This window comes from Carica papaya, chromosome 2, assembly GCF_054855325.1.
Source record: "Carica papaya isolate Zhongbai chromosome 2, ASM5485532v1, whole genome shotgun sequence".
Lineage (NCBI taxonomy): Eukaryota > Viridiplantae > Streptophyta > Magnoliopsida > Brassicales > Caricaceae > Carica > Carica papaya.
The window spans coordinates 32,488,688-32,511,396 of record NC_142310.1 but is presented as its reverse complement, the minus strand read 5'-3'; the positions used below and the strand labels follow the sequence as shown (position 1 = coordinate 32,511,396).

At 33.9% G+C, this 22,709-nt stretch overlaps 4 protein-coding genes across 14 annotated transcripts; 3 read left to right on the top strand and 1 right to left on the bottom strand.

Annotated features, from left to right (window-relative positions):
• Positions 1-879: 879 nt before the first annotated feature.
• On the bottom strand, positions 880-3,986 carry LOC110823754 (protein FLC EXPRESSOR). The gene is made up of 4 exons (XM_088214133.1): positions 3,254-3,986; positions 2,428-2,600; positions 2,242-2,324; positions 880-1,451 (listed from the first exon to the last, which is right to left on the bottom strand). The coding sequence occupies exons 1-4, from the start codon at positions 3,778-3,780 to the stop codon at positions 1,416-1,418; spliced, it is 819 nt and encodes a 272-aa protein (XP_088070259.1). The 5' UTR covers positions 3,781-3,986; the 3' UTR covers positions 880-1,415.
• An 837-nt stretch (positions 3,987-4,823) lies between these two features.
• Positions 4,824-15,564, top strand: LOC110823625 (protein DOUBLE-STRAND BREAK FORMATION). 10 transcript variants are annotated; one of them, XM_088214135.1, is made up of 6 exons: positions 4,824-5,244; positions 5,340-5,547; positions 6,518-6,661; positions 7,430-7,571; positions 12,364-12,454; positions 12,950-13,270. In XM_088214135.1, exons 1-5 carry the CDS (start codon positions 5,180-5,182, stop codon positions 12,435-12,437), a joined length of 633 nt encoding a protein of 210 aa, XP_088070261.1. In that variant the 5' UTR covers positions 4,824-5,179; the 3' UTR covers positions 12,438-12,454; positions 12,950-13,270. The 10 variants fall into 10 exon arrangements, with proteins under 10 accessions (XP_088070261.1, XP_021909744.2, XP_088070263.1 ...); XM_022054052.2 differs by lacking the exon at positions 12,950-13,270 and having other exon boundaries at positions 12,364-12,706; XM_088214137.1 differs by lacking the exons at positions 12,364-12,454; positions 12,950-13,270 and adding an exon at positions 10,024-10,773 and having other exon boundaries at positions 4,825-5,244; positions 5,351-5,547.
• Positions 14,908-16,342, top strand: LOC110823626 (LOB domain-containing protein 12). Of its 2 annotated transcripts, XM_088214142.1 has the most exons (3): positions 14,908-15,063; positions 15,431-15,637; positions 15,888-16,342. In XM_088214142.1, exons 1-3 carry the CDS (start codon positions 14,908-14,910, stop codon positions 15,912-15,914), a joined length of 390 nt encoding a protein of 129 aa, XP_088070268.1. In that variant the 3' UTR covers positions 15,915-16,342. The 2 variants fall into 2 exon arrangements, with proteins under 2 accessions (XP_088070268.1, XP_088070267.1); XM_088214141.1 differs by lacking the exon at positions 15,888-16,342 and having other exon boundaries at positions 15,431-15,821.
• Positions 16,343-18,056: 1,714 nt separating this feature from the next.
• Positions 18,057-19,690, top strand: LOC110823772 (CCT motif family protein). The gene is made up of 3 exons (XM_022054248.2): positions 18,057-18,832; positions 19,202-19,351; positions 19,499-19,690. Exons 1-3 carry the CDS (start codon positions 18,224-18,226, stop codon positions 19,523-19,525), a joined length of 786 nt encoding a protein of 261 aa, XP_021909940.2. The 5' UTR covers positions 18,057-18,223; the 3' UTR covers positions 19,526-19,690.
• The last annotated feature ends 3,019 nt before the right edge of the window (positions 19,691-22,709 follow it).

Sequence of the window (22,709 nt, the reverse complement as noted above, 5' to 3'; positions counted from 1 at the left end):
TGGCTTATTGTGTGTAGCTTATTAGTCGTACAGGGCTTCGTGATGTTTTTAAGTTCAAAAAAACATTTTTAGATTGTCTCACAATCTTTTCTTTTTCAGGATTATAAAGCTGTTGAGGTTTGATTAATTATGAATAAATATAAAAAAAAAACATTTATTTTTTAATTAAAAATTATTTTAATGAAACGTAGCGTTTGAAGAATGGTTAAGAAAATAAAGCCGTTGAGTCACCTACTGAAAGTTTGAACAGAACTAAGAGTCTGGCCTTAGGAGCTTTTGTCTTTATGTTTGGGTTGCGGGGACCGAGCTTTTATCAGTTTTATATATTAGTAAATATTTGGCTACTTCAATAACTAATTAATAACTAAAACTGACTAATCCTCTTTTTATCTATTTACTTTACTTAAATCTTCACTCTTACAAAGTAAATTCCCTAGGAATTTAGTCATGGCCTTACTGGACATTGGTCAATTGTGCTACTTAATAATTTTTTAGGTATAACACAAATTTATACAAAATAATAGTTAAAACTAATTCTCTACAATGTTTAAAAAAAAAAAAAACAGATAATTATTGAACTAAAGGTTATACTTAGTACTGGTCAACCTCATCATTTCAATTTAATTTTTAGAATTATAATGAAAATGACAAAAGATCTCCAGAGAAATCTCCTAAAAGAATAACACAGCTTTTTGACACAACCTGATGCTTATCAGTAACAGTGACCACATTCAACTCAGATTTAGTGTACTCTAGTTATTATTATTTAAACAGAATAATCTTTATATTTTTATTCCACCCAAGCAACAGTGTGGCACCAGAACTATGCTACAACAAACAAATACTATTTTCAGCCACAAACAATGGAAATGTGGAATATACATCTCAACCCACATTTCATAAATTTGTCATTAATTTCTTTTCAAAGATATCCTTTTTGTAGCAAGTTTCCTTCTTGATACAAACAAAAACAAACAGCAAACAGAAAAGAGGTGCATTGCCAACAATTCTATAATCTTACAATCATGAACAAATTTAACTGAAGCCTACATCAGGAACCAGTTGCAGGTCAGCTCATTCATGTAAACAATGGAAATACAACTTGATTCCTGCAATAAATCACCTGAAGTCCCTGCTTACAAACCCTCTCTCCCTGTGCTTGCAAAATGCAGAACAGAGTTAAATAAGGTATGCAAGCCAAGAATAATTCTACAACCTTGCTTGTGCATATCTCACCCATTCATACATCTCCAGAGAAATATTTCAAGTTGAATATTTTTGTAGTAAACAGAATCGATTGGAAATTTGAAGACAACCTTCCTTTCTCCAATTTGGTTCTGTCTCCTGCAGAGAGCTGAGAAAGTCAGAGAATGTAACTCCAACCACTGCTGTGCATGCAAACCTTGAGGAGATCGTCATGGAGCGGGGTAAGGAAGAGCATTGGCACCACCCTGAACATATAGTTTCAGAATGTTTAGCGCTACATATTGGCAGAATATATGATGGAGGATCTAGAGTTCTTGTGTGATTACAAGATTGAAACAAAGTGTAGTATTCAAAATTCAATTGATTACAAAAGGAATAGTGCCTCTCACTTGGTCATACAGAAATAAACAGCAAATAATTATGTTACTTCCAAATGCCAAAAAAAGTCTCCTACCCGTAAATGGTATTTTCCATAAAAATAGTATTCTTATATTTTCAATGATACACAATAAGCAGAAAGTTCGAAATTCATGAATATGGGAATTAGGGGAACATCCAATCATCAAAAAAGAAGATACGATTGAGTATCGACGAATCAAAAAATTTAAGGCAAATACCAAATGAAAGTAGATATTTTTGTTCCAAGAAAGCAACAAAGTATCATTTAGTGTATCATAAAAGCAATTTGGGCAGTGCAGCAGTTACCCTGATATGTGCTAAACAAACATTACTTATTCTAGTACCTGCCATAAATATGGTTCTGTTTCTTTCTAATGATATTATACAAGTTTTTTTTTCACTCCTTGATAAATAAGGAGTAATTACGTACACCACAATATGTTACGAAGCAAGTATTGCCCAAGTTCATACAACATCAAGTTCGACACAGTCCACAGAAATTTATGGACAACCTAAATGGGGCAGATCTAAGGTGGGAATCTCTTGTAATTCCATATGCGAACCTTCTAGTTTTGCTGCATTTTTTAAATGGCATACTAAGTATCAAAGGCATCAATCAATTAACTGGGTACGTACCCGATGAATTGCATGTGGTTCGATGTGTGGACTTCCTCCATATCCCATTTCAGGATTACCATAGCTTGCAGCATGACCAGGGTCTGATATATAATAAACAAGTGAAGAGGTCGAAAATTGATTTGACACAAAACCAACATCTAATTTTTCTGCAAATAATAAAGCTTAAAGTTGAGGCAAATTTACTTGGGTTTGCTGCGGCAGCTGCTGCAGCTGCCGCCCTAAATCTCTTCTCTGCATTAGCCAACTCTGCATGTAGTCTGTCGAGTTCATGAGCAACGGTAATCATGTTTTTCTCCAATGCCTGTCTTTCCTCCAGGTTAATAACATGTGTCTTCTTCTCATGCTCAATAGCGGCCCTATTTACAATAGAAGAACATAAAAAAATGCTTGAAAATGCTGAAAAGAAAACTATAAATTGCCTCAACCCTTCCCAAATGCATAATGAAAAATCAAACAAGTCCATAACAGAAGTACTTCCTTGGTCCAAAAAGGTCTGGCATCCCGGAAATTTTAGTTAATACTTCCAATTTGATACAAGTAATCTTTCGGGTTCACATTGGTTATTTAATTGTACCAACCAGCATTGACTTCTCAACTTTCTATGATATCTTTCACAATTGAACTGTTAACTTCAGCCATTATCTACTCAGATGTACCCCAGATTCTTTCTCTGGCAACAATCTTGACTTTACCCAGTAACACTTTCTTATAAGCTGTCTTTCCTTAGTTTAGTCCAACTGCTATGATCAGGTCGGCAGTTTATACTTTTAGTACCCTTCTGCTAAAAGCTTCTCGTTATTAAACAAAGACAATCAATTACTTCACTTGAGAATTTCAAGCATTCAGTTTTCTGATATTAAATAATTTCTGAAAATTGTCCTCTTGATGCAAAACTGCTTTATTCCTTACCATTAGTTCATACTCAATCATACCAAACAAATGAAATCAATAGAAACAACCACATAACCGAATTCTTTTCTTTAGGCGAAAAATAATGAGTCAATTTTACCTTCCTTTTTGAATTTCTTGAAGCAGGGTCTCAATCTCGTCCTTAACGGCGGCAACTTTCTGCGAATCAGATTTAGCTTCGGCTAAATTGGCGTTGATCTCCTGCAACTCCGCAACAAGCTCCTGCCTGTTCGCTGCCAGGTTCTTTACATCCGCTAGCACCTTCGCGAGCTCTGCGTTCATCGCATCAATTGCACGAGCCTCTGCGTCCATCTTTAACGACTTCTCGTAGACCTCCCGCACCTGAGCATCGGTCTCGGCCTTGACTTCCGCGGCAGCCACTGATAGGTGCCTCAGCTCTTGCCTGGCGGCTGCAAGCTCCTGCTTTAGCACCATGTGAGTTTCCTCTAGCCGCTGGTTATCGATGATAAGGGATTGGATCTCCCGGTGCTGGATTGCAATGTGTTCCTCCAGGACAACCGGGTTGGGGGCAGGACGGTGGATTCCTCGGGTCAATGGGACTTCGCGGCGTTTAAAGGCGTATGCTGCCGCCGGTTGACCTGGCGGGAGGCGGTTGCGACCGGCCATTGGACGTCGTCGTTTTCTGTTTTATTTCTCTTCAGCTGGTCATGGTTTCTAACCTCTGCTCGCTCAGTCCTCTCAAGTTCCCGAGGGTCGCTATTCCAGCAAAGTTCGATATTTCCTCTACTTCATCGTGTTGGGGGAGCTAGACAGTTAACTGAAACGCACCGTTTTAGGATTAGTGGGCTATTGGCTTCCTGGGCCTTGCTTCGGCCTTTATTGGGGTTCAAGCTAATAAGGGTGAGAAGAGGAGATCCGTCGTAGTCTATTAGTATTCGGTCCACTTTACACCCGCCGGATATATATATACAATTATTTTTAATTTTATTTAAACTAATTAAATTTTAATTAATAAATATTTAATATTATATATTTATAATATTAGTTTATATTTATTGTTGCGTATTATATCTAATATTATTTTAAACTATAATTTTATCTTCATTACTACTTACTATTTTTAATTAAAATTATTTAGACATTTTAAAAAAATTTTAAAATAAAATAAAATAAGTAAATGAGATATGTAATAAGTATAAAGTTTATAAACAGAACGAATAGCTAATAGAAAATATTTTATCCACTTCGAGTATGTGACATATATAAATTTATATTTTTATTAGTAATATAGATATTAACATACTCATTCAATATTCATCTCTAATTATCAATATGACTGTTCTTTACAATTGTCACTATTAAAGTACATTTTTATGTAAAATATTTTTTTAGATTACTATCTTTAGAGTGAATATTTCATCATAATTTTAATAAAAATCTCATTTAAAATATATATTAAATGTTGTTGGATTTAAAACTTTTTTTAGAAGTTTACTAAAGTAGTCTATGTTGTCATAATTTATTAAAGTATTATTTATTTTATTTTGTATCATTTTTACTTTAATATTATGTAATAATAATTTGTTCAATATATTTGTGTGTAAGTTATTTAATATTACATGTCATTTTAATAAAATTCAGTTATTTCATATATGTGTCTTGGTTAGAAATTTATTTTATGCAAATAATTATTTCTTATACTTTTTTTTTTAAATTCATAATGAATTATATCTCTACAAATTAATTTTTGAGCATATTTGGTTCCTTGTAACAAATACTTGTATGCATTCTTATTTTGGTTGATCTAGGCCATATTCTAATCTACTAAGATGGTACTCATACTTTAGCAAAATCTTGTTTTACTTTTAAATATAATAATCATTTATCACAATTTGCTTTCCTGAAACCAAATGCAACCGTTGAGGTGTGAACGAAAAAGGATAACGGAATCTGGGGATATCAAAAAGTTAAAGGGCGACGACACGTGTCCCTTTGCTTACCCCTCTAAATCTATTTAAACCGAGAGCTGAATCGCCAAGACGGAACCCGCCAATTTCCCATCAAAATGTCAGTGTCTCTTAGTGCTGCCGAACAGATCTCCTTCTTCTGCTTCCAAATCAGCAATAGGAGGTTCCTCTCTCCATCGCTGAATCTTGATTTCTGTTCATCTACTCTTTTCCTATTTTACAATTCGTTAGTTAGTCATCTAATCTTGTCTTTCGTAGATTCATTGAAGATTCTCTTCGAATCCTTGAGTCGATTCTCGTAACCAAAGACGTGAAGTCATTGATCGAAGTACGGTCCAGTTTGAGAGAGTACATGAGTTCTGAATTTTTCTGTGTGATCCGTGAAATCGAAGAGAAATCCGTCGACCAAAAGATATTGGTTCTAGACTTCTTTGTTCGTGCTTTTGCTCTTCTCGGCGACATCGAGGTACATATTTTTTTCACTCATTCTCGTAAATGTTTAACATTGCAACTTTATTAATTGTGCGATCGATCTATTTTGCAAAACATGAATGATTGCGCTAACATGTTTGGCATCTGAATCAGTGGTTCTTTTTGTTAATGGTATAGCTAAAGATGTAGTTGATGTAGCTATTTGGCTAGTATCTCTGTAAATTAGAAGGAAAATGAACCTTAATTTTGCTTTTGAAGTAGAAATCAATTTGAAATAACAACTAGAGTTTTTCTGGTCAATTCAGATTTTCTAACCACAATTTTAAGTTTATATGATTTGAAATAGCAACTATAGTTTTTCTGGTCAATTCAGATTTTCTAATCACAATTTTAAGTTTATCAAGAGCTCTTATTGTCCATGTCAATTGAAGCGTTCATATTCCTATTTATACGAGTATGTTTTGTCATTGTATAAGTTAAACCAAATATATTTTTATTAAAAGGGTCACCAAATATATTTTTACTAAAAAGTTCACTTAGTTATTATATTAAAAAATAAATAAAAGTTATAAGGAAAAAAAATCTTAGATCATCGACATAACTTATTATTCATTGAAGAAATAAACAATAGATGAATTAAATTGAATGAATTCTTCACATTCAGAAACCATATGGCTTTCGTACTTGCAGCACTCTAAGAGTAATCTAAATAAATTAATTCATAATTTAAATAAATTAATTCTAATACACTAATAAGTCTATCTCATAAAATCTAAAATAATTATAGAACAAATAATACAAAAATATTAATCTATTCAGAAATTCAAATTTAAATAGATCTTAGTAATTTATTATAATTTTATTTATTCCATTCAAAGATGATGTTACCTACTTATCATTATGCCAAAGTTAACTGGTAGAATTGTAATAGCAGAGTACAAGCAGATATGGTTATTTAATTTGGGAATTAAATAGTCGTGTTGTTTGCACATGGATATTACTAGAGTTGCTTGGCCGTGAGATATGAGGCTTTACTTTATCGCCAGCTCAAGTCTCCAAGTAACCAGTGGCTACAAGTTTCACATACAGAATGGCTAAGCTTTGCTGATCACTCAATTCAAAATGGTTTCTACACAATAGCTTGGAAGGTAATACTTCAATTCCTGTGGTATTTAAGGTTGTTATCGGGGGAGAGTAATCTCTTTAAGTGAAAAGGGAAAAGAAAAAAGATATCAAGATTCGCCTTTATTCTTAAAAGGAAAAAAGGGAAAAGAAATAGTAGTGTTTCTTGGTTCTTTGTAGTGCAATTTGATGAGGATGTCCTGTCTTCTTCTTTGATATAAACTTTCACAACTGATGTTCACTTATATAAGCTTTGCTGATCACTCAATTCAAAATGGTTTCTATACAATAGTTGGAAGGTAATACTTCAATTCCTGTGGTATTTAAGGTTGTTATCAGGGGAGAGTAATCTCTTTAAGTGAAAAGGGAAAAGAAAAAAGATATCAAGATTCGCCTTTATTCTTAAAAGGAAAAAGGGAAAAGAAATAGTAGTGTTTCTTGGTTCTTTGTAGTGCAATTTGATGAGGATGTCCTGTCTTCTTCTTTGATATAAACTTTCACAACTGATGTTCACTTATATAAGCTTTGCTGATCACTCAATTCAAAATGGTTTCTATACAATAGTTGGAAGGTAATACTTCAATTCCTGTGGTATTTAAGGTTGTTATCAGGGGAGAGTAATCTCTTTAAGTGAAAAGGGAAAAGAAAAAAGATATCAAGATTCGCCTTTATTCTTAAAAGGAAAAAGGGAAAAGAAATAGTAGTGTTTCTTGGTTCTTTGTAGTGCAATTTGATGAGGATGTCCTGTCTTCTTCTTTGATATAAACTTTCACAACTGATGTTCACTTATATAGGCATGTGAAAATGCACTGTTATGCATTCAAAGAGATGATGGTACTGATCCCAACTCAGATGAATATTCTGAAAATTCGAAAGATATAGAAAAAATTAAAAGACTCAAGGACTCTGCAATAATATCAGCTTCCTCACATTCAGGTACGTCTTCTATGTAGGTCTAAGTCTTTAATGTCCACATCATCATTCATTTCCTGGTATAAATTCTCATTAGTTCCATAATTAGTTGTGGAGGATGCATAAGTGTCATTTGGATCGACCTTGTAAGAATTGTCTGCATTTTAGATGGAGCTCAGTAAATATTAGCAGAGACAGCGGCGAATATAATTGGCTTTCCAAGGGTCAATATCCAGCCTAAGAAACTTTTTGCACAAATCACAAGCCAATTTCATCTGTCCATTCACTCACCTTCCAGAAAAATTTTGCAAACCTTAGAGTCAGATTAGAATGGGACTAATTGGAGATGTTAATGTGCTTAGATTCTGTTGTTAGAATAGTGTTTATTTGTGTTTATCTGGTCTGGTTTTGTTTATTTTTCTTCCACTTCTCTAATTGGCAGTTAGCTTAGTTTTATTGTCATTTGTCATGGCAATTATGCCATTAATTATTTGTTCGGTATCCTTGTAACTATAAGAATGTATGCAGTTACAATTTCAGAAAAGTTTTTCTTAGTCTTCCAAACACTTTGAGATCTTTGGATTCTGTCTTCACAAGTTGTTCTTGTAAAACGACCCTAATGTAGCAACACGTCCAAGTATAGAAGATATTCATTATCAATACTGCAAATGCACCTTTCTTTTATGATCCCTCGTCTGGGGTCTTCTGTAACAGACCACTCACGCAAAGTCGACCAAGAATTGTGATGCCTGTTAGTTAGACTTTGTGCCTTGTTTTCGTTTCTTTTGTGATCCGTATATGTTGATTAATTCGTAACTGAACTAAACCTAATCCAAACATTGTCTAATCAGAATCAAGTCTTAGTCTTCTTATTAAAGAAGGCGTTTATGTGAACTCAAGAATAGAATCATAGACAGAACGAAGATCATGCTTTCCAGCTCTCCTTGCCATGGGTTCCACGCATATACATTTGGTTGGAGAACTGATTAGGACAACAGATCTTGGCTGTGACACTTCTCAGTACTACAAAATATGAGAACACTGATCTGAACCAATTGGAATGGCAAACTAGAAATTAGATTAGAAATATTCTCTTTGTTGTTCACAGAGGTTAGTTCAGTAGGTAAGGAGTGGTAAGTATAATCTGAATGTAGCAGACTTATGTAGGAAAGTGCACTCCTGAAATGGCGTGGGCAAAAATTTAGTTCTGTATTCTTGATTAAGTTCAGAGACATCCAATAAAAAAATAAATATATTCTTCTTTATTCATGATATGGTGTTAGAGCACCAATTTGAATCACTTGGAACAGTGAACTAACAGTGAAAATCCCCTGGCTATCAATTTTGATATCTCTATTAGCGTCAGTTTAATATTTGAGATTTAAATTGTTACTTATCTTACTGTCTTGCATGTGGCAGCACCTGCACAATAGTCTAGAAAGAATATCTCATAATTGAGTTAAATTTATGAATATTTTCACACCCTTTTCTATTTTCAGCAAGGTTTTTTTTGTTTCAAATTTTAATTATATTGAATAAAAATCCATTACAAATGAGAGAAAAAAATTGAAGGAAAACAAAGTTAATTGTTGTCGAATTGAACATATGGTGGAGCTGATTTAATAATATATTAAATTATCCAAATTAAAACTAAATGTTAAATATAGATAATTAACATTTAGGAACTAAGGCAGGCTAGAATAGACTCTAACACCAATTACAAGCATTTGAGTTTGCTCTGAAATTTGTAAAAGGAAAAAAGAGGCCTGATTCTTGATAGAATGATGACATAGGAAACAAGGAGATGTAAGGAGTGCTTTGCTGATTTCAGCTTGACTTATTTAAAGCAGGTGTTTTAATAATGTAGAACCAGCAAAGACCCTGCAATGTGGCTCATGTCAATGCCTGGTTACTCTCGCTAGGGTGTGACATGTGATGAACTGCAATGTTACTTTTATTAATCACGTGCAGATGAATAGTCGCCATTCAGTTCACGACTATTGATTAAATTTACAAATCACAAATTTTTTTCATCTTATTGATTTCATGAGCTAAGCAGTTCCAACGGATTCATATTAGGATACTTTGGCAATGTTGACGGAATTCGAAATCCATACTTTTAGTAAATGCTGCCAAGTATTGTTTTTGTTCATTGTCTTATTGCCAGCGTGCATTCAATTAGCTATCATATTCTTTCAATATATTTTTATTATTTTGTACATTTATTCGCCTGTTTGGAAGACAATGGAAGAACTGGAATGAACATGACTTCTTGATGCAGAAAAATCTTAATTAATCTAGTGTGATAGCCCATGTTTGGTGCTTTTAGCTGTCCACGTTGGACAAATCTTTGTGATTCACTTTTTTCACTTTACTATCCATCCTTTGCGGTCAGATATCATGTCAAATCTCATTGAAAGGAACTGCCTCCATATGCTAACATGTGATAGGTGCAAATTTTGTTTGCTTATATCAGTTCAGGCACAGACAACAGAGTACTTGAGGAAAAAAAAGAATGAGAAAGCCAGAACATGGCCTCTATTTGGTAAGAAAGTGCAGTGCCAGGGAAGCACTCTGTTCAGAGATGGCATTAAAAGACAGAATGAACGAAAGCTGCATGAATGCAAAACTCTCAAGATTAAGATCATATCATAATCAATTCAACTTTGATGCCCCTGCTGCATGTTCTGTTTTTTGCAGTGAATTTTATTTCACAAGCTTATGTTGGATAGGTAGATACTGCATATGCAGGTTCCCTCTTGACAAAGTGTTACTCTATCATGGTTGTCCTGTGTTAATAGGACGAAACTACTGCGATTACCAATCAACCTATTTCAATGGGAAAGTAGGGGATGGTAGAGGCAAACGGCATGGTAGAAAATGTCATATATCTGTTCTGTGGGATGTTTGTTTATGTCAAGTAGCTGTTCTGTTTTCTTTTATATGCCTTTTGTTTTTTGTTGGCATAATTAAAACATGGCTGAATTTGAAGAGTGTGAACATGCCATTTAGCCTTGGATCATGCACATCATGATTTTCTGTGGGATGTTTGTTTATGTCAAGTAGCTGTTCTGTTTTCTTTTATATGCCTTTTGTTTTTTGTTGGCATAATTAAAACATGGCTGAATTTGAAGAGTGTGAACATGCCATTTAGCCTTGGATCATGCACATCATGATTTTCTGTGGGATGTTTGTTTATGTCAAGTAGCTGTTCTGTTTTCTTTTATATGCCTTTTGTTTTTTGTTGGCATAATTCAAACGTGGCTGACTTTGAAGAGTGTGAACATGCCGTTTAGCCTTGGATCATGCACATCCTGATTAAAATGTATTCAGTCAAATACTTATCAGACTTGTTAGTCCAGACGGTGTACCATTTCGTCCAGATTCATGATATTATATATATATATATATATATATATATAATTGTATGTATATATAGCTATATATATTTTTGTTACATGGCCCTTATATCCCCAAATTTCGCCGCCTTGATTCTCGCTCTCTCTTCATCAAAATAGTTTCTTTCCCGCAAGTCTAACTAAAAATCCTATGTAACTGATCTATATGTGTGTGTATTAGTGTTCATGGTATGTAATAGTTAATAAGTGTTATGCGCATATTAGGAATAAGGAACAAGTCTGAAAAAAGATAAAAGCAGTTTAGGCAATTCTGAAATTTTAATTCCAGGATTAACTGCTCCCTTTTGTAAATAAAACAATGATCTGGACAAAGACAACAATCTATAGAAGAATATATGTAATGAAAGTGTTTTTCTACTCTAAAGATTTTAAGATTCTCTCTATCCGAGTCCTAGTTATCACTCTCAATTTGTAATTGGAAAGCGTGAGGTCTTCATTCATTGGGAGGGTCTTCCTCTTGCAGATGCTTCGCTATCCTCACTTTGGGCTTGAGAACAAGCACCAATCAAGGGCGATAGTGATGTTAGGAACAAAATAATTCCTTTTCCACAGGTCTATCAAAGGCGAAAAAAAATAAAAATCCCATGTAACTGCTCCATATACATGTGTATTAGTGTTCACGGTTGTAATAGTTATGTAAATATGTAATAATAAGTGTTATTTGTGCATTGGGAGTAAGGAATAAGTTTGAGAGAAGACAAGGACAGTTTAGGCAATTCTGGAACTTTAATTCTAAGAGTAACTGATTCCTTCTGCAAATAATACAGTGCTGTGGATGAAGACAGCACTCTATGGAAGAATTTATGTAATGAATAGTATGTTTTTACTCTAGAGATCGTCAGGTTCTCGATATGCAGCAAGTCCTAGTTATCACTCTAAATTTCTAAAATAGGAAATGGTAGAAAAATGAAGAAGAATGTACTTTTGCCTACTAATTTCGTTGTGAATCAAACTGTGACGCGATCCATCAGTTGTACCATAAAAGAGTGACAGGACATTATGAAAATAATGTTTTTCTCCTTATATATCTTGGCATGGTTGTTCAGTTGTTGTGGTTCTGGCTGCCCATATATAACTTTATTTAACTTGCTTTTATTTTGAGTCTAGCGAGTAAGCTTCCTTGTGTACAATGGGAGTGAAAATAAACATAAATATAACATACAAAATGTATATGTGTGAGATGGTCCTTCATATTTTCTCCCTCTTTTGCACTCTATTCTGAAATTGATTGCTTTGGAATGCTTGAGGGCCTATATTTAATTTTTATGAAAGAGTAGCTCTGCAGCAGCAACAGATTAGTCCGTTCCTGTCTACTTGATCATGTGCTTTTCCTTTTTGAACTGTTGATGATGTGCTTAATTATTGGTTACTGTTGTTTAATTTTTGTTTGTTATTAGCTGATAATGCAGACTTGCATTTTATAAAGAAAGGTTCGCTTTGGAAATCCAACATAGATCAGTCCATAATTTGAAGCAACTGCTATTTGAGGTCAGCAACCATTTCAGCCTGCTCACTTGAGATTTTGCTATATTGTCAAATATTGCTTCTAGTCCCCACAATTTGAGATTTGAAAACCATCCACATTTCAAGAATCGAATCTTCCATATCACCAAGTGCATTTATTGTTTGCATCGGACCTAGCATGTTTTGTTTTTCTCTAAGACGGTGAAAAGATGTCTGTTTTTCCTCTATTTTGTTTATTAGGTTAAAAAAATGCAGTAACAAAAAGTATTACAAGCTTCTCATTGTCTATAATCCAAGAGCTTTTCTTCTCCCTAGTGCTTAGGGTTTTGAAACTCAGGAGTGAAAACTATATATATATAAAGTACGCGTTCTGTGAGGCAACCCATTAAAGAACTTCAACAGGTGGCCTCATTAAAAAATGTTATTGAGTATTTTGGATATGCGTCTGGTAGAAAACATGAACTTAATTTGCAAGACTAAGTGCATATAAAATGATTAAACATATGCTGTGACAACTAGGGGAAACGAGCTGTTTTTCTCGGAACATAAGATTAGAAGCCTGGAATCATGTGGAGAGCATTAAATGCAAGGCTTTGAATTGGTGTTAATTAGGGTTCTGATACAATATTTTTAGGTTCTTTTATAAATAAGCCTCATATTTTAGCTCATGTCGGATCTCGTTAACCGGTCCGCATTAATATCTTGGTGCCTTGTTGTTGTTGATGTTTAAATGCTAATTGTATAAATTAAACATAAAATTTTTACCAACTGGTATGGTAATTAATGTACGTAAAAAAATTACTCAATTCAATTGAGATAAAGTTTCCATCTATTTTGTCACATTTTGTAATTAAATTTTGGTAAATGTTTTTTTTTTTTTTTTTTACGACAAACAGAATAATTTTTATCATAATTTAGTTGTAATATTATTCATGAGAAGATGATAACTTTTTTTTAATCATGCTTTGGTTTTGAACCATGGCTTGGTATCTTAATCCTTAGGGTAAACTCTCATTTTAGTTTGGGATCAGGGATAAATTAAGTTTGAAATAGTCTTTAAGTTTAATTATTAAAATTGTGTAAATTTTTTATAATATGGTCTGGAATTCAGAAACTGAAATAACAATTGCCCTTATTGTTACGAATCACAAGACATAGCGAAAATAAATTCGGACATTCATTTATCGGCATATTTAATATGAACATTTATAAATTATTTAATAGCTTATTTAATTTTTAAAAAATTAATAATTAAAATATAGATTAAATAACATTATATCTTACTCTTCATAAAAAAAAAAATATAATAGTTTAACTCCAATTATTATGTTAAGATAAGATTATTTCAGATTATAAATGAGGCTGTAAAACTGTGGATGCATTAAAACAACTAAAACAAAATATTGCTCAATAAAAAAGAATGTGACTTTGGAAAAACATTGTTCCTATTTTCCGATTTTTTTGTGTGTGGTGGTGCAAGAACTTAGTATTGAAGTCAATGAAAATGAAAAACATAAATTTCATATGAATCACTTTTAATCTTTTGAAGTATATATTTCTAAGAACTTGAAAATTTGGGTGAAGTTGAATTGTAAATATCCACTTATTTTAGTTTAGAATATAATAAGAATGATGTAAAATAGTAAAAGTTGAATTGAATGTTTTTGAGGGTTGATCTAAGGTAAGGTACATAGTGATTCGTAATGTCAAATTTTGATGGTTGAATTGTGAGAGAGGGTTAATGTATGTATGTATGTATGTTTGATGTTTCCATGTGGATGTCTGTCAACAAAAACATTCACATTGAACCTATTTCGTTTGAAGTCTAGGGGTTCCAATTGCATCTGGTAAAAAACCTAACCCCCTCTTTTGCCCTTTCCCCCAATTATTAATCTCTCTCTCTCTCTCTAATATTTTATGAAAATACGCTATGTGGCATCAAAGCATAGATAATAAGAATGAGTCAGATAAACAGGAACGTGGAAACTGGAAAACATACACGACTCCGTGGATGCCAACCTATCACGCGCCACTCCAAGGCGGTGGTCAACCCCCGCACCCTCCCCTGATTTTCTTATGTTTGATTTTAATATCATTGTACGAAATGACCTTATTACCCATCGGCCGTCTCTCTTTCCCACTAGGACAGAAATTTAATTTAATGACTGAAGCTGGTTTCTTAATTTCTTCCACGTTGAACACTATCTTAATCAGTACATTTCCACAAATTTTAACTACAATTATTTAGTTTTTGATAGTCTTACTATTATTTTAAACAAAACAACATGTGCATCCATTTTACACTATGCTATATAGGTACATCTGGAACCAATTATAAATACGCTTTTGTGGTTCCTTCTTTTGGTTGTCTTCTACTTCTTCTTTCATCTTCCTCCTCTACTTCAACCAGAAAAAACCCCGTGCCCCTTTTTTTTTTTTTTTTTCTCTTTGTTTTTATTTTTCTCGACACCATTAGAATGGGAGGTACTTCACCATGCGCCTCATGCAAACTATTGAGGAGACGCTGCGCTAAGGACTGCATCTTTGCCCCTTACTTCCCCTCCCATGATCCTCACAAGTTTGCCATCGTTCATAAGGTCTTTGGTGCTAGCAATGTCAGCAAAATGTTGCAGGTCTCTCTCTCTCTCTCTCTATATATATATATATATTTGCAGGTCTCTCTCTCTCTCTCTCTCTCTATATATATATATATATATATATATATATGTACTCTGACGTGTTTTTGTATGTAAATATGTTTGACCACTAAGGTCTTGATAAAAAATGTCTCCTTTATTGAGGTGGGATCTTCTAAGTTTAAATTTCGTATAAAGACTTGGAAAAGCTCCAATCTATTGATCCATTCATAACTGAAAACAAATTTTGTTTGTGCATATGTATTTGTTTGCATGCATCTGGTTCGTCACGTAACTTTGTCTCTAGTGGTTTCACTTGAGCTAGCTTTAACTTAATGATGATCTGATTAATTATATCTTTCAGGAGCTTCCTGTTCATCAAAGAGCAGACGCTGTGAGCAGTTTGGTATATGAAGCGAACGCAAGAGTGAGAGACCCAGTGTACGGTTGTGTTGGTGCAATATCATACCTCCAGAACCAAGTCTCGCAGCTAGAAATGCAGCTTGCGGTAGCTCAAGCGGAGATATTATGCATTCAGATGCAACAGGAACCCATCTTACCAACCCTGCAGGTAGATCACCAAGATGATAAATTACTTCTTTCCACCATCACTACCACAAATGATAATAATTTCAATAACCTTAGCCTCCCTCATTACCTTAACTTTGCTTCTTCTAGCAATGTAATGCAGGACTCTTTTAAAACTGAGTCTCTTTGGACTTGATTTTCTAATAAAGTTCCAGTCTTTATTTTCATCCATATCTACTAATTTTAATCCCGTTTGTTGTTTAATCATCTCGTTTCTTTTGCTTCACATATAGGAATCCATCAATGAGTTGCATAACTAGAGGTAATCTTTCCTTACTGCAAACATACGCTCACTTCTTCTCGATTTCTTTGTAGAGATATTATTGGCAGTTCATTACAGGAGAAATCAAGTTAAGTAAGTAGAAAGGTTGAATAAGTTTTGTATAAGAATATTATTAGAGAATAATCAGGGGGGTTAATTAAGACATATAAATGGGTCAACACTTGCATGTGAGATATGAGGTAAAGTAAGGTTTACCAAGTTCTCCTTTTCCTTGATTAGGACGTTATTACTCAATAGCCCTTTGTGATTTCCTTTTCTTTAATCACGATTCATGCTCCTAAAAATAAAAAAAAAATAAAAGAGTTTCCAATTGTCCCTTCATTGACCAGTAAGATAATTTATGAGGATGTCTAATAACTACAGCTGAGCGAAGCTCCCATATTAATTTAATCAAGTCTTACTTTGTTTTACGAGATACGAGTCACTGCTTATAAAGTCTTAATTTAATATATAACTTTGTGTTCTTCTTTTGTACTTCAAACAAATGACAATATATGTTTTCTTTTCTATCACAGTATTAATTTAAAATTTGTGTAGATCAACGAGAGGAGGGAGAAATAGGAAAACTCTTTAGCTGGATAACAATAATATGCATGCATAGCCAGGCTTTTTGTTGTTTCAGATCTCCAAAACATATTCTTCCAACCTTTCCATATAAAACCATGAAAATGAAAAAATTAAGCATCGTGTGGATTAATATGATCTCATGTCTGATTAGGATGTGGTGGGTCAATGGAAAGTATCTTACGATTAAAATACTCAATGTTTTTTTAAACAAACTAATATCAATTTTCTATAAAAAAAAATTATATATATACATATATATATAAATATAGAGAGAGAGAGAGAGAGAGAGAGAGGGAGAGAAAAACCGTGTTAAACCATAAGAAAATTAAGAACACCGGCGGATGATCACCACCAGCCCTAGCTAACTTGAAGCTGAAGCATTTTGTTTGCCGATCAAAATTTCAGTCTGTATAATCTTCACTCTAATCTCTCCGATCTTACAAATTTACAACCGTACATGATACTTACATTGCACTACATATTACCAACTATTCAAACTGAGATAGTAATTTGTTTGGAAATTTTATATGTAAATTTAGATTTATTTTAGATAAAACATAACAAAAGTTGCACTTAAAATAATAAAATTTGAGTTTTTCAATATTTAGCATAATGTATGCAAGTAAGGATGAAAACTACATGATGGATCGGATATGGTATATAAGTGGTTCTCCCAAGTAATTTTATTTTATTTTTTTTCCTTTTAAAAAAACTATATCTATATACAAATATCTGTTCTTCGATTAACTTATTATTAACTCAGCTCTCCTAAAATTATAAAAATAAAATGTATAGCATATAAATATACATTTATTTAATCCAATTTTAAAAATTATGTAATTTACAATCGTATGAACAGATAATAAGCAAAAGTAGAAGTTTATTATTGTATTGAAACATAGAAATTTACGGCCCAGTTGTTGTTTCTATTAAATCAATTCTTTTGGGCCTTTAAGTTTCTCTTTTTCCGGCCCTAAAAAGGTTGAAATGCCTATTTAATGTCCCTCTATTGACTTCAAAATATATTTAATAATCTAAACTTAAATTGGAGATAATCACTTTTAATGTTTAAGGATTTACAAATTAATAAAATATTATTAAAATTTCGATAATTAATTTTTCAACTTTTAAAATTTAAAACCAAAGAAAAAAGTCCAATAATCAAGATTAATTTTTTTATAAAAAAAACTATGTTTAAGAATTAAATTATCAAAATTCAGTAATTTAAAGCTAAATTTGCATTACCCAAACGTCAATAATTGAGGAAAGGGAAGGGAACAATCCACTTCTTTCCTTTGATCACGTGCTTCTTGATTTTTTATTTTGGGTAATAAAATATTTCCTACAATTGAATGTGGTCCCACCTCACATGCAACAAAAAGTTTATGTGGGCCCCACTCTCTATTCCAACCTGGATCCTTTTAGCCAATAACAGTGCAGCATTTTCACAAACACAACCAATCACGTAAGGACGAGGTGCCACGTAGATATTAAAATAACTTCAAATAAAATCAAAGATATATATCCATTTTCACTTTCAGCGCCTGCTCATCCTCTTCTTCAGTATCTCTCTTCTTCTCCGCTCTAGTTTCTATCCGCAGTTGATATATATATATACACACACACACACACACACATCGATATATATATATATATGTATTTATTATAAGTACTCTCCTCGGAAAAAGAAAGAAAGAGAGGGAGAGTCAGATAAGATTTATGGGGTATAATTCATTCTTAAAGAGCCCAAAGAAGGAAGAACAGCAGGTCCCAGATACAGCTCATGAATTCTGCAACACCGTCCATGGAGAAACTGATGACGTCATGAATGAACTCGAAGGCCTTTTGGGCATTGAAAACGATTTTGAACATGACAAGTTATTATCAACTGATCATCATATTCATCAATATCATCATCATATCAACCCACTGCAGTTATATCATCATTATCAACAACAACTCAGTTGGGATTTCATAGATTGGGAAGACTTCCCGAATGGGACTGAGGAAGAAGAAGAAGAGGAAGATGAGGAAGATGAGTTAGATGAAGAAAGAGAGCAGAAAGTTAAGGGGTGCCCTCTAGGTAATGAACTAATGTTGTTTGGAGGAGAAGAAAATGTAAGTCCAGGTGGTTGTCATAATTACAGCGTTGATAATAACGATGGTAATTTGAAGAAAGAAGAAACGGGGTTTTGGGATGAGAAGAAGAAGGTGGCTTTGAACCTGAATTTGAATTATCAAGAAGTGCTTGATGCTTGGTCTGATCGTGGACCTTTATGGGCTGATACTGTTTCTTCGCTTTCCATGGCAACCAATTATGGCTACTATGTTAGTAAAATTTCTTCTTCAATATTTTATACATACATATATATATATATATTATCCATTCTATTCTCTTCCTCTCTTTTCTTTTTTTGTTGGGAATTCGGGCGTATATAAAATCTTTCTTGTATCCTCTGCCATTCTTTCATCTCTTTTAAGTTTTGAAAGCATTACTACTTAATTTGCTTGAGCTAAATTTGGGCCATTGGGATAAATATTTCTCTTCAGAATGAATAGACTTGAGTTATATAAATGTAAATTTCTGAGATTTTTGTTATGATGACTACATAACTAGTTGTCTTAATTACAAGATATGAACATATATTTATGTATGTATGTATATAGTGAATATTTATAAGGTGTAAATATATATAGATGGGAGAGGTGCCAGTGATGGAAGAAGATAGAGCAAGAAGAGAAGCAAGCGTTCTTAGATACAAAGAGAAACGGCAGAGCAGATTGTTCTCCAAGAAGATAAGGTATCAAGTCCGCAAACTCAACGCAGATAAAAGACCCAGGCTTAAGGTTTGTCCTTTTTTTTTTTTTACCCATGCTATCTTTTATACACACACACACCCCTATACGTATACATATAATTAAATATATAATATTAGAACTCTTGGGCAGTAATTGTAATTTCTAAAAAATAAAAAACGTGAACTTTGGTTGCAGGGTCGGTTTGTGAAGAGAGTATCCTAACAGGAAAAGGATGCGCATCATAGAAATATCTCCAAGAAATATCTTCTCTGTACACCTATATATATATATATATATATATATTCTGTGACTTTTGGGCTTTTGAACTTTTCAATGCCTTTTTCTTTCTCAATGACAATAAAATTAAAAATATCTTCTTGATTCAAATTCCCTGTATGGAAGACTTTCTGGGTACTTCTCTTATGGTGTTTTAATGGTGGACCTCAACTTCATCATGGTTGATTGAATCAACACTTACATAGTAGAATTAAGCATGGCTCAAGCCTAGCATTTTCTGTTGCACTTCAACATTATCCTACAGGACTCGAAAAGTTTTATGTCTATGTACAAATTGACAACCATCTGTATATAACTACACGTATATAGATATGTGTGTCTGTGTATCTAAATGAATATGGATGTGTACATAGATGATCAGGGAAAAAAAAGTCAGTTGTTATGGAATAAAGAACCGTTTAGGAATTAATGCAAATAATATCGCGTACAGATATGATGGTGGGGCTTGATCTCTTCCACTCATAACGTACATGGCGTGGTCCTCCTATATATATATATATATATGTATGTATACACAGTGCGGGACTGTGGGGGCATCTTGAAGTTTCACTTTTTATAGGTCCATTTATAGCTCGTGTCATTTTCTGAAATCTTGGCCAATCTCCTTTTGTTTTCAGGCAAATTATAATGGCTTTTGTTTTTTATTACCGTATTTTGTTATATTTATTTCATTTTATTTTTAGTTTATGAAATTATATTTTTAGAATATTTATTTTTTGGTTTGTTTGAGTGAGATAAAAACTAAAACATATAAATATTGTGGTTTATACTTTTACATACTTTTGATATAATAATAATAATAATAATAATTAATTGAATAATTTGGGTATTAATATTATATTTTATTATTTTGCATAAACAATAATTAGTTAGATCAAATCACTATTAATGAAACCAATAATTTAAGTTAATAAACCAACATCTTAAACGTTTCAATTATGACCAAGTCTACTTTTAGGAACCATATTTGCATTCAACTAAAATACCGTGTTCACATTTATTACAACACATCTCACTTTCATTTTCTTTTATTTGATAGGGTTTGTCTTTGTTTGTTATATGTGTAACAGCCCATTTTTTTTTTTTTTTAACGGCATAGTCTAAAATATTTTCATAATCAAATATAAAATTTTCATTTCAAATCAGTCGCACACATAGAAACACTAGCACAATCTATTATTCAAAGTAAAAAATAAACCTGTAACCATACATGTAACATCACAATAAAATACAACCTCATACACTCCAAGCAGACACATTACCTAAACTATTATCAACTTCTACACACTCAATTATGCCAATAAAATCCTTGCACTGTTGCTCTATATGTTAGGCTCGGAAACTAGCAACTTCGATCCTGACTCCATCCCTACTTTATCAGTGAATAATAAAGAGTGAATACATATAATTCAATACAGGAAAAATTAAGTTATAAGTAGTATTATATGCAACAATATGAAACCTAGTATTTCTATATGTATTATATCTTCGTAACCTAAGTCATACCTTCTTACCACCCTGGAACTACATAGGACTAATACTTACCCCCGGTGTTTTAAATATTACGCATATTAAGTGTGCCCATCCCCCGACGTCACCCCCAACCGAACAAATGTTCTCACCCATCACCAGTATCGACGATCATCAATGAACCTTCTATCTCTCGATCCCTAACAGGCCACACATACACATATACTTTTTTTTTCGTCACCAATATCGGCGACCCAACCCCTTGCCCGTCGGAGTCTCCCTACTATCACCACCATCGACGATCAACTTACTCCTTCTAGGTAACGACAATCAATATCGGCGTCCCCTCAATGCTACCAACTCAAGAATAATATTACCCCGTTCTTACTCCACAACATTGTTCTGAGGCCCCCCTATAGTTTTAGCCTATATATAGAAGCTACACGCGTCTCCCTATATGACACACACACCAATAATGTTCAGTTACCAACTACTACATTTACAGTATCTATACCAACCTATATACAACTTACACCCGCATACCACACATCTATACCAATACACCTCTATCTCGATCCCTCACACCCCTGCTCTACAGGCCTCCTTTTCCTACTCCCTAATTTCCAGCATACACACACTCCACCCTTCCATGCCTACCTCCACTCACAACCACACAGCATTTCTTCTCTCACACGAATCACACTCACTCACTGAACTCCTCCTTCTCTCTCCTCCCGCGGCCTACTCTAAGTACCACTCACAATCACGAAATTTCCTCTCTCTCACGGACCTCACTCACTCACCGAATTCCTCATTCTCTCTCCTCCCGCGGCCTCTTCCATAAACCTCCATTCATACTCACACAACATCTCCTCTCTCTCACGGACCTCACTCACTCACCAAATTCCTCATTCACTCTCTCCTCCCGCGACCTCCTCCATATACCTCCACTCATACTCACACAACATTTCCTCTCTCTCACGTACCTCCTAACTCACTGACTTCTTCATTCTCTCTCCTCCCGCAGCCTCCTCCATGTACATCCTCCACACCTCCACGCTTCCACCTACTATCTCTACCTACCTATTCCCTGAATCCTAGTTTTATGCTCCATATCCCAACCGAAGCCTAGATTCCTCAACCTACTGTCACAATTTCAAATCCACACCAAACCTACACAAAAAACTTAAGATTTACCATACCTCCCATCTCCATCTTTCTTCCTTTCGTGGCTCGCACCGTCACTGTTCTCTTTCTCATTCTCTCTCTCTTCTCGTTCCTCCCCGCTCTGGCTCCTCTCTCTCTCTCGAACCTTCTCTTCTCCCTGATCTCTATTCTCTGTTTTCTTTCTTTTCATTCCTCTTGTTTTTCCTTTTTTTTTTTCTTTCCCTCCTCCTATTTATATCCCACCTGCCTCTCATCCTGCCCATCCATCTCACCTCATCCTAACCGTCCACTCCCTCTTCTCCAAACGATGTCGTTTCCTCCTCCTCTTCTCCAAATGACGTCGTTTCCTCCTCCTCTTCACCAAACGACACTGTTTCCTCCAAACGATGTTGTTTCCTCCTGCTCTTCTCCAAACGGCACTGTTTCCTCCTCCTCTCCCCAAGTATACCCTTTCTCGTCTATAATTATCACT

Excerpts from the sequence above, each read along its gene's own strand:
- LOC110823625 (XM_022054051.2), top strand. The coding sequence starts at position 5,180 with ATGTCAGTGTCTCTTAGTGCTGCCGAACAGATCTCCTTCTTCTGCTTC. Across the intron at positions 5,245-5,339 it reads TTCCAAATCAGCAATAGGAG|ATTCATTGAAGATTCTCTTC; the intron begins GTTCCTCTCTCC and ends TGTCTTTCGTAG. Across the intron at positions 6,662-7,429 it reads TCTACACAATAGCTTGGAAG|GCATGTGAAAATGCACTGTT; the intron begins GTAATACTTCAA and ends TCACTTATATAG.
- LOC110823754 (XM_088214133.1), bottom strand. The coding sequence starts at position 3,780 with ATGGCCGGTCGCAACCGCCTCCCGCCAGGTCAACCGGCGGCAGCATAC. Across the intron at positions 2,601-3,253 it reads CAAGAAATTCAAAAAGGAAG|GGCCGCTATTGAGCATGAGA; the intron begins GTAAAATTGACT and ends TATTGTAAATAG. Across the intron at positions 1,452-2,241 it reads AACCACATGCAATTCATCGG|GGTGGTGCCAATGCTCTTCC; the intron begins GTACGTACCCAG and ends CTATATGTTCAG.
- LOC110823772 (XM_022054248.2), top strand. The coding sequence starts at position 18,224 with ATGGGGTATAATTCATTCTTAAAGAGCCCAAAGAAGGAAGAACAGCAG. Across the intron at positions 18,833-19,201 it reads CAACCAATTATGGCTACTAT|ATGGGAGAGGTGCCAGTGAT; the intron begins GTTAGTAAAATT and ends AAATATATATAG. Across the intron at positions 19,352-19,498 it reads ATAAAAGACCCAGGCTTAAG|GGTCGGTTTGTGAAGAGAGT; the intron begins GTTTGTCCTTTT and ends CTTTGGTTGCAG.
- LOC110823626 (XM_088214141.1), top strand. The coding sequence starts at position 14,908 with ATGGGAGGTACTTCACCATGCGCCTCATGCAAACTATTGAGGAGACGC. Across the intron at positions 15,064-15,430 it reads ATGTCAGCAAAATGTTGCAG|GAGCTTCCTGTTCATCAAAG; the intron begins GTCTCTCTCTCT and ends TATATCTTTCAG.